Raw genomic sequence first — 20,006 nt, 5'->3', positions numbered from 1 at the left:
ATCTAATAATTATATCCGACAAAGTTTTTGCAGAGATCAGTTTGGTTTAGATAAAAGTCTGTATTGTTTCTTGTTACAAAGCATTGCTTGAACAGGACTTTGGTTACTGTTTTATTCACCGTTCACTTTCTACGGACCTGCTTTCTCCACTATGGTCCGCAGCCGCATTACAAACAGCCGAATAGCTGCTTCGTTTAACAGCCTGTAACCAAACATTCTGTAGAAGTGATCTAAGGAACTTACCGTCAGCGGTATAAGACGAAGTTCGGAGAGTCTCCGTCACAGCGCACCGTAGGCTGAATAGTTCAAGACGCACTGGAAAGTAAACATCTGCCGTTTCTTGAAAATTAAGCTTTCAAAAACAACGGCTAAGCTTCAGGGAGAAAGCGAAAGTGCGCAGAACATGCAGAAGAGAACAAACGCGCAGTCCGTCATGACATTATATGGCCGGTTTCTTATGGAGGAGTGTCGAGTTGGGAGCGGTCGGTGGGTAATAGTGCCAGAGGCAAGGTACACCTTGGGCAAGCTGCTTGTTTCATGACCCAAACAATTATTCACACTCACATTCACATCTATGGGCAATTGAAAATTTTGGGTCCAATTGTAATTGATTAACGCCACATTTGATTGAATGTTTAAGGATATGTTTATTTAATTCATTATGGGACTCGTAGACCTCCATATTTTCCTACTGTACTTTCATTTTTATATGACCTCTGTGAGGTAAAAGTGGCTGTCATACACTATGATGAGCTGGAGCAGACTAATTCTGAGAGTCTTAATGAACTTTAAATGAGCTTTAACTCTTTAAAATCTCTTCACAGAGCAAACAGATGCTTTTCTCATATATATTGGTACTCTTAGAAATGAAAACATTTAGTATAGATGAAGAAAAACAGAAGTCTGTCGGGTTGCGTAATTCTGAACTCTTGTCTTTCAGTTTCACTTTGTTTTGCTCAGTGTAAACATCTCTAATGGCAGAATACACCTTACTATTACCTTACTACTAATAAACCTTACTATTCATTTCTGAACAGTGATCAGCCCATAATGGAAAGCTTGTGTGCCTAAATGTAACTCCATGACGTACAGAAACATTACACACACTGATGTCAGTTGCTTTTTTAATGTAATAACAAGTTCCTTAAACTGATGTGACTTTAGCTGTATTGTGAATGACATGAATCAGCTTTGTGCTCCAAAATAAGAGGAAATAAACTGTATAATATAAAAATGAACTTTTATTGCGCAGAATTACATAAATAAAATATTAAAAAAGTCTTTTCTTCAGCTTCTTTAGATTGTGGTATGATCTTTTGCTGTCACTCAAAAAGCTCAGTCACAGCAGCATCACACCGAAACAGTGCACATGAATTCAAATGTATGGGATGAAGCTCCTGTTACTAATGCACTATATCACCTTCATCTGATTTTAGCTGTTATCTGGAAAAAACCTATCCATTTTCTATCATCCACACTGAAATATACTTTGACCTAATAAAATATCATTTATTTGCCTTTCTTTGGTATGTTTTTGGTATGATACTTGAGTATGTTTTTACTTTCTGCTTTCACACCACTGAACAGACTGAAGAGGACTAGAAGCTTTCCTAGCTGACATGTATAAATGCAGCCTTTTCCATTTACTGCTGCTTTATACAGTACTTTTATTCCTCTACATTGCGCCATCCATTATCAGAGAGGCCTCAGTTTCTATTGATGTTAGGCACAATGTGTGATGTGGTGGTTAGTAATACTTGGGCACCACAGGGACGGTCCAGTCTCCATTCATGTTCACTTTGTACACCTCAGATTTTCAGTGCAACAGTGAATCATGCCACCTGCAGAAGTTCTCTGATGTCACTATAGTGAATGGGCGGGTTAAGGGTGAGCAGGAGTCGGAGTCTAGGGAGCTGTCGAGGAACTTTGTGGAGTGGTCGGGTAAAAATCACCTCCTTAATGTCAGCAAGACAAAAAGAGCTGGTGGTTGACTACTGGAGGAAAAAACTGCGACTAGGTGGATCAAGCAGGTGGGGTCTCTTCTGTTAATCTTCATATAGTTTCACACTGAGGAGAGAAAGATATTCAGTTAAATAGCAAACCTCTTGTACGTTTGCAGAGACATCAGGCAGTGCAGGTTTGAGTGGATAACTCATGGCCATCTTACCTGGTTTCTCATTCAGTATTTTCAGTTCTATTTCTGTTTCTTTTTCTTCATTCTTAGTAAAAAACAAAAAAACGAAGACATAATTACTTTGATAAATCAGGTGTTGCCATCCGTTACAGTCCACACTCCTGTGATATTCAAACATACCTTCCTCAAGTTGATTAGGTGTACAATTATTTTTTCGCCTTTGCAAAAAGAAAAACAATTTAAAAATTAGTGTAAAAATATTATTTTCTATATAGATCATGATAAGATTTTCATTGTTCTGTTACTCTCACCTCGTTTTAGACATCCAATCTCCTTTCTACAGAGACACAAAGCTATAAGTATCACAATTAATAAAATCAGTAACAGGCAGCCAGTGATGATCCAAGAAAGAACCACATTCTCATCTTGTTCTTCACACTGAGCATCAGTTGTAGCATTTCCTGGTCTTATCAGCTTAAGGTTTAGTGACTCACATCTGGAAGGACAGAGAGACACTTTACAGGAAAATGTACAGATGTGCCACAATCACTGGTGCTGGAGGAAATCAGACGTGTCTGTATCTGCTGTGAAGCTTCACTTACGGTCTGTGTGGCCGGCAAAACTTTAAAGTTCCATCTGAAAATGTCCCATAGCTGCACACAGAGCACTCAGTGTCTCTGAAGGCTGTTCCTGCATCAACACGAATATGCACCATTTTCAGCATGTACATCATGAAGGATCAGTGAGTGACTGTGACATCAGAGTAATTATATGTGTCTAATGACAACCAGTTTAAAATACATCTAAAAACATTTCCTTGTTTCAGTTTCTAAATTTGATCTTTCTGAGTTCATTCATGTGGTGGAGTGATGGAGAGCAGCTTTACTACAAAGTAATAACACCATATTGAGAAACCACTGCAAGTATGCAACAGAAATATTATTCCATCCAGTTTATTTACACGTAAGCACAAGAATACAACCTGCTTGGCTGATGTATTCTCCTGGGTTACAGGGTTTGTGTTCTTGTGCTTCCACACAGTGAACACCGTCATAGTCAACACAGTAGAATCCATCCCGTGGTTCACAAATTGTATCTGATGTTGTTGTGCATGCCCTCTTTTTCTTCACATTTAAATCTGTGAGCACGTAGAGAGGACGCATGTTAGACAGGATGCTAGGGATTGGGAAAGAACGAGGCAGAGAGGTCACTGCTGTGGTGATATTATGATGTCATTCATCAAAAGTGACTTATGGTGTTTTTCCTGCTTAAAATTAGACACTATAACAGTGATCAACATTTAATCAATTATTTTAAAATTACTGATATATTAAAAGTTTGTAATAATTGTCAGATTGAACAATTGAACATTTTAATTCAGAAAAAAATATTTATAGAAAACATCAATGAAATTGATGCTTCCTTTTACTTTGATGTAAATCTAAAGTACGGTATATTATCTGTAGGCAACATCATATCGTAGAGGGTAAGAATGTCAAATCAAAGCAATAGGACCCTTATAACAATCTTTACTGAATTTCCCGGAGGAACCTAAAGAGCACGAGGAAATAAAATAAAATGTTCTGTCTGTCTGTCTATCTAACACTTTTAATTCTTATACGGCAGTAACAGCTTCACTAGTTTCATAAATAAGAAATATGAATAAAAACCTACTTAGGTCACAGATTGTGCAGTGAGTGCATTGTTTGAGTCCACTGGGCTTATCCATGTGGGTTCCATCCTCGCAGGCCACACAGGAAGTGTGTGCAGTCTCTGTGCAATCTGTCTTGACTCGATTTCCTGTTATAATAGAAAAAAGCAGACTATTTTCAATACATGTCGCTGTTACTCATCTAAACTGTGAAACATTTAGAGTTATAAAGGTATGAAGTTGAACTTTCACATATAGAGAGACAGTAAAGAGCAGGAGGGAAATCAGCCTCTAACATTCAGCTGGCTCTTACCTGCAGGACACTTTGAACAGCACAGGCCTTGTGCTTGATACATTGTTGAAGGACATGATTGAGTGAGGACACTGAAGACTTTCATCATGATTATCTGAAAACAAAGAAGAAGAACAAAGAATAGGCTACATTTAAAAGTAGAACTAGGCTTCAAACTGAGAATGGCTCGACTAACAGAGAGCAGCAGGAGGTGGAAAAGAAGAAAGATATGAAATGAAATGTGCAACAACCTGAAAATGAGAGCTGATGAGTGAAGAAGGAAGATAGTGATGACAGCATCAATTTAAATGAAAAATAGACAGTACAGGAGGAAATTCTAGCATGTAATTCACACAGTGATGCAGATGTGAGTCAGAAAATGTTGACGGGGTTACAAAATAGTTACATAGAAGGAAAAACAATAGTTTTAATTTTTCTTTAAAAAGCTTCTTGTAAGTTTGTATGATAAATATTTTACCAGCAACACTGCAGCTGTCAAAGAATTTCCTCCTGAAGTCATTTTATATGGCAGAATGAAGACTTTCCTGAACTGAAGACCGTCTCACTGAGATTTGTAAGGAGATGAGCTGTATGATCTAAAACAGCAGGAGAACATCTGAAAAAAAAATGTAAGTGAGCAGCAGGAAACCTGGTTCATGTGGATAAAAAGTTAAATGTTTATGATTCAGGGTAAAAAATTGACTTGCTTTTTGTTTTTTGTTTGATTGTTTTTTTAAATTTGTCATGGTCCTGCGACCATGACTCAGTGACTTTATGTTTATGTACTTATTGTTATTACTTTCATTATTATTCATGGCTGTTTTGGGATGGTTTGTGTTTGGGATTTTAGACACTGGGTTCTGGGTTTGTGCTCCCTCTGTTGGTCCCTGGTGTTAGTGTTCCCCTGTCTCGTCAGGTTAATCAGGTCCAGCTGTTTCCCCCATCTGTGTGTGATTTCCCAGTGTCTCTTTGTGTATTTATAGCGTGTGATTTCCTCTGCTCCTCGTCGCGTCGTCTGTGTTCCTACCTGTGTTCATCCTCTGTGTTACCCTGCGTACTCTGCGTACTCTGCATCTACCCTGTGAAATCCTCTGCGTGCTCTCCCTGCTGTTCTCCCTTCGTGTTCAGGTTTGCCACTCCTTTGTGTAGTTTCACCCAGTTTAGTTCATCCGTAGTTCTGTTTTGCCATCTCCTCTTTATGTTTGTTATTATCAATAAATCACCCTCACACCTGAATGAGTGCTGCGCTTTGAGTCCTCCTTCCACTCTCCACACGGCCGCTGCCCCGGACCGTGACAAAATTGTTTTTTTTATAATGAAAGAAAAAAGTATTTAAAGGAATAACCTGGTGGTTTGCTTACAGTGCTTAACAAATATATTAGAACAGAGATATTTTAGAGATCTGTCAAAAAAAACTAAAACTAAAACTTATATTCTTTATTATCAAACAAATAACAAACTAAATTCACGATTTTACACCCACATTTGAGCTGACACGCTTTACTTCACTGATATTATTCATAAATATTATCCAACCACTAAAACCAGCTATTCTGTAAGTAAACAACTATAATTTGGATTCTAACGTAAAACAGTATACTTTAAAATTCATGGAAAACAACAATATGTGGATTTCAGCATTAAAATGTGACTTTTGCTTAAAGAGGTTGTACATACTGATGTAGTAACCATGAGAGAAAATTAAAATAATTATCATTAGTGTTAATTTAGGGCAGATGTGGCACAAACGTTAGAGCACACGAGGAAATAAAATAAAATGTTAACATTTTTTAAATGTAGATCAAGGCTTGAAAATATGTATTTCCCTCACAAGCTCCATGCTATTGTAAAGATATAACAACATTTAAAAGGAACTTTTTCTTGAGGAAGTCAAAATGTAGTTAATTTATAATCAGTTCAGAATTTAAAGTTAGAGTTTGTTAAACGTGCCCTCTGGAACATGGCCCTAGTGTTTGTTTTGTATATTATGCAGAGTTCATATAGAAATTATAGATGGCTGCCGTGCCTACATATCAGCCTAAGTCCTAATCACCAAAGAATTTCACACAGTACCACTCCAATGAAAAATGTGTGACAATTATTTCACTGAATTATCAATAAAGATCATTAAAACAGTAAAAACTGTCATATATTATTCTGATTTTTTCTGGATTGTTAAATAATATCGAGTTTGTGGAGACAAATGATCAAACGTGAGGGCAGCTTTGGGCCTTGCCTGCTTTGAAGCTGCTTCAGCCTTTGTCTAACTTTCCTTTAGTCAACTGTAACGATTGTAACTTCAAAGTTTTTGAGTAACTGGCTGGATTTAGATACAAGTAAGTATTGTTTCTTGTTACAAACCACTGCTTCATTTACTTCTCTAAAAAACTCTTTTCTTCACTAATGTCTGCAGCTGCATTAGCAACAATTTAATAACTGCATCGATGCTGCGAACACCTTCTGTATCAGATCCTTTAAACAAACATCATGCAGAACTGATTCAAGAGTCTTACCCTCAGCGGTATAAGATGAAGTCTTTAGGTTTCCATCGCAGTAAATCTTTGCTGTTCGTGAAAATTAAACGATTAAAATGAAAAGCAGCTTCTCTGTGAAAGTGAAGGTAAAGAAAAAATGTTACAGAGCATGAAGGGGAAGTCCGTGTGAACTATGGAAGTGAAGGTACTGCCTATCACAGCACAGTTTCTCTGTGAGCTTTCTCTCTGTTTTAGATTATCTGTGTTACTTAGGCCACAGGTGGCTGTTGAGTTATGTGAGTGTCTTGAGTTATGATTCGGAGTGGACGACTTAAAACCTGACTAAAGTCTCTTTAGAGCTCTTTAGGGCAACAGAGTAAACACAGAACACAGAGCTTTAAATCCAACCTGGCACCTTTCCCGTACCAGTTTTGGGACTCTTTAAGAGATGAAAACTTTCAGTGTAGATGAAGAAACGCTGAGGTCTTCTGAGAAGACAAAAGAGCTGGCAAGATTCTGGGGAAATTCCATTATCTTTTCTTTCGGTTTCACTTTGTGCTCAGTTTAAACGCAGCACAATACACAATGAACTTACTGTTCATTAACTTTTTGTAGCAAGACAGTGTATGCAAACACTTTTTGGCTGCAATATGCTGTTTGACACAACACAGCCACAAAGTTACCTCTCAAATGTCTCCTGAATGCAAAAATCCTCTCTTTCTCTCTTCAGCACATACAGGGAACAATAGTTGCTCATTGTAGGAGTCATACAGATTTTAGGTACAGACAGCAAACCTTTTACAGTGAGCAAAGTGCATTTGTGTGTCTAATAGTGTGTGTCTAAAACACAGAAGCAACAGACTCACTGATTTCAGCTGTCTTTTATATAATAACAAGTCCCTTAAACAGCTGTGACCTCAGCTGGATGGTTACAGAAATGCAATAAACTGGGGATGGTAATGGGGTTGCCTAGCAGTAGCAGCACTCTTTGTGCTGGTTTGGTGAGTTGCGTCTCCATCCCCATCCCCCTCACCCCTCAAGTGGGTTCATGTAGCAGGGTCTACCAGGCATTAGACCTCGACGCCATCAGCAGTAAGATGTGGGAAACGTTTCCCACTGGACAGCAAATTATTTGCTAAGGCAGCTATCCAGCCATCAGGTTGAGCCTTCAGGTCTTTGGAAAGTGCTGATCCCAGTGCTGCACTCTTAGCACACCATTAATGAAAATGTTTGCACCAACCTGTCTTCATAGCCCAAGAAAAACATTCCAGACAAAAAGACCAAACCAAAGCTGACAATAAACGGCTGATCCAAACAATACAATTCCACAAATAGTCCACATTAACGCTCCTTAACGGCAATTTAAACTCCAGTCTTTAAAGTTTAAACTCACAACAAGTAAATATCCTCCAGGCACAGACCTCATCGTCTAAGTGGCACCATGCTTTTGGCCACTCCATGTGATCAAAAATTACAGAATTAAAATAAATAAATTCTAAATACTTCCAGAGTCAAACATTTAAATTCACACAGAGGCACAGCTCGGCACCTGAGCTGCTGCTGTGACCAAACTAGCATCCCTAAATTTTTAAATCCTCAGTAAATAAAAAACTTAATAGAAGCTTGAAAAAACATACGCTGCAACTTGGCACACATGTGCTGGGGACACACGCACACATTCAACCATATGCGTGCACTCTCACAAACTTTACTACTACTATAGGTAGCTATGAGACCTTAGCTCTGCATTCAATACCACGCCTGATATCCTAATCAGCTTGCTATGAGACTTTGGCCTCCTCATCTTCATCTGCACCTGGATCAAAGACTTCCTCACTGACCGCCCACAGAGAGTCAAAATAGGCCCCTCACCTCTCTTCCTCCATTACACTAAACGCTGGTACAGCTCAAGACTGTGTGCTGATTCCAGTCCTCCACTCCGTCTGTGCTTACAGCTGCATACTAGTCCACCCATCCAACACCATAATTAAATTTGTTGACTGTTGTTGCGTTCATCACAGGAGGAGATGAGTCAGCATACAGGGATGAATGCTCAGTGAATAATCAGACGCTGAAGACCACAAAGATAAATGAATTGGTACGTGACACCGATCCAACCTTTCGGTGCATAAATGGTTTAGATATTTAAACCAAATATTTATGTTGCTGTTTTAGTAGTAACTCAATTCAAAACACTTAAATCTTACCTGCACTGGTTACTGTCCAGTGACCTTGTGGTATAGTGTCCCGCACTTGTATTCTACAAAACTGCACTGGGCTACTTATTAGCTCAATGCTAAGATTTTGGATGTACCCAACTTTGGATGCACTTTTTTAGCATGACTATCTTTTCAGACAGCCATGTAATGCTTTACAACATGCATTAAACCCCCAAACCAAGACGTGAGACCACTTCTGATAACAATGACCTTAACAGCTGACACTGCAGCAATAGACCCCTTCTAAAGATGGGTGTAACACACACAGACACGTACAGAGATTTCTTGATATATTAAAGAGTATTTGTTTCACTCCCACCAAAATTGAATATTTGTTAAAATGCTCACTGAAGGCTCAAACTGTAAGTCTTGAATCTGGCACCGGAGCTTCTGCTGCGTTTAGGTCTCATTGTTACGAGACATAAATCGTTCATTATCTCTTGAAGGACATTTCTCCTGTCATACACTGTGGGTAGATTATTACAGATGACCTGCCTGCCTTTTCATGCTTCCCTGATTTTATTCATAATATAATGAATGAAGGGCAGGAACATGTCTTCTCTGTAGTTGCTGTGAGGAGGTCACTCAGTGGGTCCTGATGATTGAAACTCTATGCTTCATTTAACTTAAGTGTGTAAATGCAAGTGTAGATGTGCTATGGCAAAAATGTTATGAGAGACACTTACAGACCCTGGAGTGTATAACCGCACTGCGCTTGACCAAGGACTCCCACCATTAAGATTAATCAGTTACAACTCCATACTGAGAGGCTGGAGCTGATATGGAAAAAGAGCTTGTTACTGACATTATCCATCGGACTGGAGCCCAGCTACCATAGCTACACCTTGAACAGATCACCAGCCTGTCACAGGGCTAACACATAGAGACAGGACACCATTCGCACTCAAGTTCACACCTATGTGCAGTTTAGAATTACCAGTTAACTTAACCCTACTAAATGCATGTCTTTATGTAAGAATATTTTATATAAGAACACTTTATAAGATATTATACAGATTGTTATACGATCCAAATTGGTTCCTTCATCATATACATGACCTTGGGTGATGCTACTCAAATTGGAAGGTCTTGGATATCTATTGTGGCTAAAAAAGGCTAACTCCTTTGTGTAAGAACAAAACTAAAAGAAGATCTTGACATGGCATGAAAAAGGCTCACTGAAATTTTCTGAGAAGGCTCTCATCTTTCCCAGTTCATCCGTCACCAAGCAGCACTGTTAAAAATGGGAAAACTGGGAATACTGCACTTTGAGACCAGACATTTAGAGGCATGATGCGTCCTAGTTTTGGAAATGTCTTTTAATCAGGTCGCACGCTGTAGACTGACACTGTGACTACAAGCGGGGATGCTTCAGTGGACTGCTATCGACGTTCAAAGACAGCAAGCTCAGGAAATCTCTCATCAGGGACTCAATTAGAGAAGTGCAGGGATACTAGCATTGACCCACCGTGCAGAAGTGCTGCTGCTGTTTTTAAAGCAGCTGTGTGTGTATGAGGGTGGGGGTGCATTTCCAAAGGGATGCTGAGTGAGCAAGTGAGCGATTAAGAGAGAGGCAGGCAATCTGAGAGTCTTTCTCCTGGACAACTTTTTTTTTAAACCACTGCTGCATCTAGATGAATGTTTATAGAAGAACAGCTGAACATTATGAGAAGGGAAACAGGCATTAGAGACTAAACACAGACTAAGAAACAGCCAAATTAAACATATTGTGTACCTATGAACACTGCACTGTTTTTCACTAAATTTTATGTTTACTTAATTGATACCAATAAATACCAGTCAGGATGGCTTTACTTTTTTTCAGAAAAAAAAAGATATTTTGCATTTTCAGTTCATGACATAATCAGGCTTTGTGATCCATCCACTGGTGTGGTATTTTGAAATACTAAATAAAGTAATAATGTGAAATATTGCTCACAATCTCATTGGTCGTGACCTTGGAGACCTGGTCCTGCTGGTTGACTCACAGATTAGGAGGGTGCGGTTGTAGCCTTCCCATCACCACCCTGCTAACATCAGCAATATGACCAATGCTATGGCATGCAGATATATTCACGTATTTTCATGGTTTCATGGTTTTCTGAGGATGTAACAGCGCACGATCATCCTTGAAGCTAAACACAATGACACCATTTGTGGGATTTATCAGCATGGACAGAGTATATATCCTACAGTTAAAATACATGTAGATATGTAGACATAGGCAAGACGGCCTGTTCAAACAAAGTTCAAACAAAGGTGATTTAATGACATGGCTGATGTTGGCTGCTCTGAGTATTTCAGAAACTGCTGATCTATTGGAATATTTCCACGCAACCATCTCCAGGGTTTACAGGGAATGCTTCAAAAAAAGAGAAAATATCCAGTGAGCAGCAGTTCTCTGAGTGAAAATGCCGTGTTAATGCCAGAGGTCGAGGAGAATGGCCAGATTGTTTCAAGCTGATAGGAAGGAAACGGTAAATCAAACAACCACTTTTTAGAACCAAAGCATAGAAGATTTTAAAAACGTTACCTGGTCCGATGAGTTTTGATTTCTGCTGCAACATTCTGTTGGTACGGTCAGAATTTGTCATAAAACAACATAAAAGCATGAATCCATCCTGCCTTGTATCAGCTGTTTAGACAGGTGGTGTAATGGTGTAGGAGATGTTTTCTTGGCACACTTTGGACTCCTTAGCACAGCCTACCAGAGTATTGTTGCTGACCAAGAGCACCAGACAAATCTGTCAATATAGGCCATGTGGCTGTATGCCACAAAGAATTAAGACAGTTATGAAAACGAAAGGGCTTCATCCCAGTACCAGCAAGGTGCACCTAATGTCTGGTGAGTGTAAATTTCCATCTTACCTGTGTACCTCTCCCTGTTAGCTGCATTTCCAAAGACTTCTTTTAAATGTCCTCCGTGACCATCAAATCATTTTCAGAAAGTTAAAACCTCGGAAACACTTTAATTGAAGGACATGATTAAAATGACTTTTCTTTTAACTTAAAAGACAACAGTGGTTTTTGGTGTGGATATTATGTGTGCTGTATATGTGCTTTTTAACTTCATTTAAGCTTCAAGTTATCAAACTTCCCGTGGTTAAGTGTTGAGCTTGAATAAATTATGCCTTTAATATTTTAAAAATCCCAGCAATGCCATTCAGAGACTGCAAAGTCTACTATATTAAAGCTATGGATATGTCATTTAACTCTTAAAGTCTAGTGAGATTCTATAAGGAGAAAGCAGTTGTTCTGTGGAAGGGATTACATCCTGAGTCATCAGCACTAGTGAGTTCAGAAACTGTGTAGCGTGATCACAACACGTGTTACAGCCGACAGCGCTGATTGCGTCACACACGTCAATGCTGAAGGTTCAAATCTCTGCCCATAAATCATATTTTGCCACTTTGGTAAAAACATCACACTGGATGTTCAGTAAAAGGCTCTACAAGTCGTCAGAAGCAGTCTGCCCATTAGCCGCCGAGAGGGGAACGCATGTCACTGCTAATCTTTCCTATTGCAAGATGATGATTTCTGACAAGTAAAGTACAGAACGGCTTTCATCTTTTCAATTGGTTCCACTCTTGTAAAAGTCTATTTAAACATAATGGAAGATTGAAGATAAAGCAATAATCTTTTTATGTGTGTGTGTTTTTTAACATAGTTAAAGTGCATGGCCGTGGAGTAGTATTTCTGACATTTCACAGTAACTATCCTCGGTGTGACTCTCAGCTCTTGGTTTCCTGTTTGGAGTTTCTTCCTTTGTGTGCAAGTGTGCTCTGAACTATAACTATAAATTGACTATATGTCTGAGTTTTTTTTTCTGAAAATCTCTCAGCAAATGCCTTATCAGCCTCCACCAGCCTCTAAATCTGAACACGAATAAGCCGACGGAGGACAGGTGTAAAGCGTATCATTGCATTGAAAAACAAGAAGAATGTGTCTAGAACTGTGAAAGCTGCTCTCCTGCAATTTGTTGCTGACCGCTGCTGCTTCTAGGGCTTCCCAATAATACCCATCATTTCATCTCACCTGACAAAAAGAAAAACCCAGCTATTCAAAATGCTTCTTTTCATTTTCAGGATCAGAAGAAGTTGCAGTGAATGCAGGGCTTTCTTCCCGAGTGATTCAGACTTCAGACAACTCGCATGAATAGCACATTAGCTGTATGCAATTTATTCAGTTTCAAAAGGTTCATAGGACGCCGAACCTTTGCAAGTGCACCAGAATATGTTTTTAAACACCTACAGTCTGCAAAAATAGTTCTGGGTCAGTGTTCTGGAAATGAACATCATCACCAACCAGAAGAACGGCAGCCCTGCTGATATTTCGCACCTTCAAGTCTCCTCAAATAGCACAAGTACTGGGGGCTTTCAAATTGGATTGAAAATCTGATAGATGCAGCATAATTGAGTTTTTCACGATTTCAGCAGTTCAGCCTTAGTTTCAGTTTGGACTCATTTGTAGCATACAAATAGCAAAATGCAATTATGTGTACTGGGAAAGCAGTGTGCAGGGTATACAGGGACTATTGAAACCCGAGAACCATAATGGAAAAGGGGCTTGAAGCAACCTCGCAAGTGTTTTGCATGTTTAAGGAGATGCACTTAAGAGCAGAGATATTTATACTGAAAACAATCCATTAAAAGTAAGTGAGATGACCCCGAAGCAAATATATGAAATGAATTTAAATATGCAGCACCATTTTATATCTAAAGAATATTTTTTTAAAATCCTATGCATCTGGTTGTTTTTTTCCCCTTGTGTCATATCAAAGCTAGGTCTGCGCATCTGTGAATTCAAAGAGACAAGGTGTGAAGAGAACGGAGACGAGCAGAATCACGGTGAACTCTGTGCAACCTCCCAGCTCCTTGCAAGTGGTTTCTATACAGCCGCTCCCACCCATTGATATCAGCGCTTCACGGCTTAAATAATTCAGCAGAAAATCACGACGCTACCTGATTCTCTGCATATACTGTACTCCTGTATTTAATTACGAGGAGGGGATGGTGAAACAGCAGATCCAGCACAGTAGAGGTTAATTGATAAAAATACGAAAGGCTAAAGAGGAAGCAGAAAGTTGAGTTTGTGAAGATGCAAATATCAAAGCAAACAGGGATATATATTGATATGGCAGGTTTAAATTATGGCACTGATTCCCTGCAAAGACTTGCAAGAACAGAGTGCTTGACATTAAGCACCAGCATCATTTAAATATCTTTTCGATTTGATGCGCTTTAAAGCTAATGGCGTGATTTAATGTAAATCATGTTGGAAAATGCTGAAAGGCACCAGAGGCAGAGCTCCTGAGAAATGCTTCACACTATGATCTGCTTTCGGGTTTTGCTTCTAATGGATAAAATTAGCATCCATTTTTAAAAAATTGTTGTTTTCATCCAAATCAGAAATTGTGCAATAAAGCACAGCGTCTTCACTGTGTAGTATCTCGTGGTCTTGTGTCTTTCCTTCCCAACCTCCATCACCCCCTGCTATGAAGATGTTTTTAACAGTGTTTCTCCCCTCCTACAACATGATTTAGCATTGCCCCCTGAGATAAAAACTGATCTTTCATGGACATGAAACAAGACCTGGAAAGAAATATCAAAGAGCACATCAGAATCCGAGAGCCAGGAGACGGAGGAAATTACCGGCTTTGTGAGCCGAATGTGAGCCTGAATGTGGGCCTAATGGACTGTAAGTGACACCACTGCTTTGTAGCAGAAACGCGTTTCTGTGAATACAGACACTGGCTGAAGCAATTAAACAAACTAGCTGGTGACTTCCTTTAAAAGAGATTTCTTCTATTGTTCAGCCACATGCCCCCATTTTATGCATCCTGGCAAACTATGCTGCAAAAAATAGCCTTCCTGCAATCAACAAAAATCACATTGAAAGTGATAGACGAAATGCCCATCAAAGACATTACTAAGAAAAAAAGCTGTTTTTGTTTTCTTAAAAAAAAAAAGCCCCAAAATCCATCAAGCCTTCTTTGATGTAGTGGGGGGGAAAACCCTGAAAAAATGTTTACAAATGGTTTTAGGCAACTTGTTTACTGCACTACATCTTGCCTGTGATTTACATCAGGCCACATAGCGATGTGCACATCACACCTACTGTAATATTACTGTAATATTCTCTCTGATCACACAACATGGACGAAGAAGTCTAAATTCAACACTAGCATCTCTCTGTAGTGTTACAAACATGACGGTTTATGACATAAGTAGGTTAGACCTGCATATGAGATTTAGAAATGTGATTCCCTCACTTTTATGACTGTTGCAGATCACGCAGAATACATATGATATTCTTAAAACACTGACTAAGCTGCTGCGCGGCATGTTATGAAGTCTCAGTCTATGTGTTGTTCCTAAACAGACTATAGATCAAAACTTTTGCTTTTCTAAATTGGTTAAATGTGATCTTAGTGTGATGTATGGAAGAAAAGGACACCATGGAGTGATGTACCGATTCCTTTTGAACTACTCCATATCTGAATTTGAGTACTTTAAGATTTGGATGCAGATCTAAACATTCAAAATATTTTCTTTGGTTAAATAAAATCTAAATTCAATCTGCAGTCACAGTAGGGAAACCAGTGTAGGAGCCTTTGAAAAGCTTGCTTCAAAGATGAGGACCAGGTCTGTGGCTGCTCACAGACAGTTGCATCTTTGGAGCAACCAGACAGTGAAATAAAAGTGATGAAATGGCAAGAAGACAGAGTCAGTGTGCAAAGGTTGGTAATTACATGCATACTCTTTGTGATAATACAGCAACTAACTGTGACAAATCAGTGAAAATCATAAAATGTGGTGTTGGTTTAATTTACAGATCGAGCAAGTGACCATGTCCTGCAAGGCTATCCTGAGGTCCTTTGCTGCACGTCTTCCTCTACTCTCGCTCCTTGCTTCACTGTACTATCTAGTAAAGGAAAAAATCACACTCAAAACAACAAAAAAGTAAAATTACAAATCTGTTGTTGTCTACAAAGAAAATCACATTAACTACTTATATTCAGAGCCCTGCCAGAATCTCACAGATCTGAAACTAAGAAATTCCTCTACAAATAGTCAGATAATTGCAAATGCAGTTGGTCCGAGCTGAACTGCAATTGTTTGGAGACAAGTTGCCACAAGTGTCCACCAGGAAACCTGTGCAATCACCCACATTTAGCCTGGTGGACAACTGTGCACAGAGTTTGAGGGTGTTGCACGCTTAACCTCTGGTTTCCACAACTGGTTGCAATAGGTCACTGAATGTGAATGGCATTCACTGGGCAACCACCTCATCACAAGGTAGGTTGGTGTCCTATTTTGACTCATGAGCAATACAGACCTACATGTGGAAGATGATTGCAGAGTGTACAGCATACTCAAAAACCCACCCACTGTGAACACACTACCCGTTAACTTTCTTTTTCTTTTGGTTGCTGCTGTTTTGGAGATGCTTGACAGGTTGCCAATAAGAAATTATAGCTGCTGTTAAGAAAAAAGTATAAAAACCACAGTACGTGGTTTCCCTACAGATTAACAATTCAAGCACATATTTTTGAACGTATCTGTCAAAATAACCATTTTCCAACCGATTCTGCAAATCAAACAACTTTGACTTTTATTCAATCAATGTAAGGACATCAGAGATGCATTTTCAAACAAACAAGATTGTGTTGATATTAATCCAGTGCAGTTAAGACAGGATCTTTTCTTCAGCTGTCAGCTGGTTCAAAAATCTCTCCCCTTCGTGTGAGATAAGGCCTCAACTGACTCTTCAGACTGTAGTAACCCTCATGACCAGCTCTCTTGTGCTATTGCTGGGTTGGCTGCGGGCCTCCGGCTGCCTCAGGTGGCTGAGCAGGTGGAGGATGTTGTATGGACAGTGTTGGTCTGGCACTGCGCTGCCGCTGTTGGGGTCCACGTGTGTTCCCACTCCTCCGGCGGCCGTCACCACGGTCGTGGAGGTGGAGCCGGCGGCAGTGGAGGCCACCACCATCAGCGAGGAGGTGGAGGTGGATACTCCTATCCCAGTCTGGTAGCCCTGGGTGGGCTGAGATAGAGTCCTGTCTACAGTAGTGTCCTTCAGGTCGTCGCTGTCCATCGATTTATCATAGTTCAGAACCTTCCACTGCTGGTTCACGGCCTGCCAGCGGTGGAAGATGCGAAACACAGAAGGTCCCTCGTGGACAATTAGTGCTGTGGAGATCAGAGCACCAGTTAGACAATGTCACAGTCGGGCTGCAGTCTTGAGATACACTACATCCCAGAACACTGGTAGACACACTGTGGTAAAGCATGAAGAAAGTATTAGCTTTGGCAGTAACAGAACAAAACAACTCATCTTTAAAGTACTGCGCCACAAACCAGACATCAAATCTTTATTTCTTAGAAAAAGCAGGGACTGGATTTGGATTTAGGTTAAAAAAAAATAATGCATCCGTTCTGCAGCCTCGTTCGATAGCAGCTTATCTCAGATTCAAAATTGCTTATTGATTCATGTTCACTGAACTCAGCATCTGGAAAATTGAAATCCATCTGTAGCAAAGTTGTTTGGACCCCAATATTTTACTGCATGTTTTCCATTTTAAAGGCATGTAAAGGGAAATTCATCATGTATGGATCAGTCCACATTTAGCACTTATAACCATGTTTTTTAACACTACAATATAGTTTGCATCATGGAACATTACATGCAAAGTCCTTTTTTAGTGTTCAAGGTATTTGTTAACAACTTAAACATGATGATTTTATATAACTAATTCTAGTAACAAAAAAATACATATTTTAAATAAAATATATCTAAATAGGAGGTATTGTAATAATTAAAAATACTGTGCACTCAAACACTTGAATGCTTTTAAATCTCCTTGTAACGGCATTAAATGCATTTTAATGGCATTACTTGCTTAAATGCTGCTTATAAAAAGGAGAAAGTAGGAGATTATTAAGTGTTACCACTACATATTGATCTTCAAGGAGTCTGCTAGTTGCTCGCCAACTACTTTATTACAGCAGTAATGTAATATTGCTGTTTAACAAGCCAATGACTACAGTTGCAGCAGCTGGAGTTTACTTATAAAATCCTGCCAGCTTTCCTCAACTCTGCTCCTCTCCCTCTCTAACTTTGTGGATAAGTGAAAGTCAGGTCTTTGCTCTTTAACATCCACCAGGTGACAAGTTAATCTCTGTAAAGTGCACCGTTAATGACTCCACAGTCAATCCTCCACAGCACCAAACCGGAGACAATCAATCACCTCTTCCTTACACCCTGCTGTCTACTGCAGTGGCACTTAGAGTCTCCTTAATGCGAGATGCCATCACACAGTTCTCCAAAACATGTGGGCCTCTGAGCGCCACAGGAGGACAGCAGGCTTAAATGCTATACATTTCAATCTGGACGCCCACGCACCAATGCAGGGAACTGTTAGAAATCCTTTGGTGCACCTATCTTTATATATATATATATATATATATATATATATATATATATATATATATATATATATATATATATATATATATATATATATATATAAAAGAAGAACAAAATCCCTCTTGTGTTATGACAGCACATAATGGTCTTTAACGTTTGGCTGAATTTGGCTCCGTAGCTTTTTATTATAGACTGAAATGCATTTTAATGTATGCAGTGAAAGCCACTTTAGCTGAATTTTGAACATTCAGCGTTCATGTTTAATTTATGATGTGAGCTTTGGTGCAGCATCTCAGCCTTGTGAATATAGAAACAGCGATAAAGACAACAACAAATAATCGTAGAGATTGACCAAACAATGCAATCAAATATTGATATGAAGCAGCTGACTTTGTGGTATGGATTAATTGCACTGAAACTGCCCGTGGAATTTACAGTTATTTGTAGGCAGCTGTTATGTATAATTACCCACTCTCCTGAGCACTTTTGACATTTACTTTTGCCTGTTGAATGCTCATGAATTAATGTGACCAGAGTGAAAAACACTCAATATAATTTTCAGTAGTAAAATGCTCAAACCCATTCAAAGAAGACGTAGAAATATTACATTCAGTTTGAAAAGTGATAAATCGCAACTGCTTAGCGCCTCACCGATGCAGACGACATCCATGAAGCCATACATGCCGTAGCAGATCTGGAAAAGCAGATCTTGACGCTGCCAGCGGGCTGACGGGCTAAAAGACGACCACACCAGCCAAGAGATGCTGGCCATCAGGAAGAGGGAGCCCAAGATAGCTGCTGCTATCTGCACCTTCTCTATCACTGTCAGAGAGATAGCCTGCCACTGCAAGAAGCAGAAGAAGTAGAAGGATTAGCGGTAGAGCTTAGGAGAAAATTGAGAAGCTAATCATAAACCAATTAATGTAAACATTCAGATTATAAGTTAATCGGGCTGAACTCAACAAAAAGACGAAGTCACACAGCGCTCTCACCCTCGAAAACAGAAATCTGTGGCCTCTCATAACCCCATCAAATCACAGAAAAAGAAACTGCTTCTGCAATCCTTCTGTTCTAAACATCAGAGGGGAAAGGCCTGTTTAATTCAGATGCTTTCATTTTTTTCCACCCTGAATTTCTCAGTTTAGATTCTCCTTCTTTGGGTTGCTCTCTTTAGAGGTAGCCACAGCGGATCATCTGTCTCTATCACACCCTATCCCTAGCATCTTCTTCTGTCACACCAGTCCCCCCTGCATGTCCTCCCTCTTTTCCTCCTGCTTGGCAGCTCCATATTTAACATCCTTTGTCCACCCCAAACATCCTCTGAACATGACTGCCTTCCTTCCTCATTTCTCCCTCCCCAACCTCCTGCAACAATGGCACAGTTTCCACCCGCACCCTGCTGTTCAACAGCACCGGTGGCGGTCGTTAACCTGGATCTCAACCAATCTTATTGAAGAGCTGCATGTCTGATTTGGCAAAGATGCCCTTCCTGATGCAACCCTCCCCAACCCTTTATCTAGCCTTGGGACTGGTACTAGAAATATACTGGCTGGTCATCAGAGACCAGCTGGAGCTGCGGTTAATGCGTGTTTTCTTAATAAAAAACAAAACAAAACAAACAAAATATGACATGAAAACAAGTAACTCCATATAAGTGGTGTCATGCTCCTAATTACATAACAAAGGTTCTATGATTTGAGATTTTGCAGTGTTCAGTTAGACTGCCATTATCACCAAAAAACAAACAACTTGGTCATAATTTCCGAGCTGTAAATACACAGTGATATTTCTGAATTGGTGAACTTAA

The 20,006-nt window shown here is 39.5% G+C and overlaps 2 protein-coding genes across 2 annotated transcripts; both read right to left on the bottom strand.

Annotated features, from left to right (window-relative positions):
• Positions 1 to 2,062: 2,062 nt before the first annotated feature.
• On the bottom strand, positions 2,063 to 4,597 carry LOC146616310 (tumor necrosis factor receptor superfamily member 5-like). Its single transcript, XM_085374296.1, has 9 exons — positions 4,556 to 4,597; positions 4,099 to 4,192; positions 3,809 to 3,934; positions 3,117 to 3,272; positions 2,737 to 2,824; positions 2,446 to 2,630; positions 2,315 to 2,352; positions 2,168 to 2,219; positions 2,063 to 2,067 (listed from the first exon to the last, which is right to left on the bottom strand). Exons 1-9 carry the CDS (start codon positions 4,595 to 4,597, stop codon positions 2,063 to 2,065), a joined length of 786 nt encoding a protein of 261 aa, XP_085230422.1.
• An 11,943-nt stretch (positions 4,598 to 16,540) lies between these two features.
• On the bottom strand, positions 16,541 to 19,221 carry LOC146616309 (E3 ubiquitin-protein ligase MARCHF4-like). The gene is made up of 3 exons (XM_085374295.1): positions 19,192 to 19,221; positions 18,851 to 19,043; positions 16,541 to 16,962 (listed from the first exon to the last, which is right to left on the bottom strand). Exons 1-3 carry the CDS (start codon positions 19,219 to 19,221, stop codon positions 16,541 to 16,543), a joined length of 645 nt encoding a protein of 214 aa, XP_085230421.1.
• Between the last annotated feature and the right edge of the window lie 785 nt (positions 19,222 to 20,006).

Source organism: Diplotaxodon limnothrissa, linkage group LG16 (assembly GCF_057381915.1).
Source record: "Diplotaxodon limnothrissa isolate DT_005_m linkage group LG16, D_limnothrissa_male_GT1.1, whole genome shotgun sequence".
NCBI lineage: Eukaryota > Metazoa > Chordata > Actinopteri > Cichliformes > Cichlidae > Diplotaxodon > Diplotaxodon limnothrissa.
This window is presented reverse-complemented; position numbering and strand designations above follow the sequence as displayed.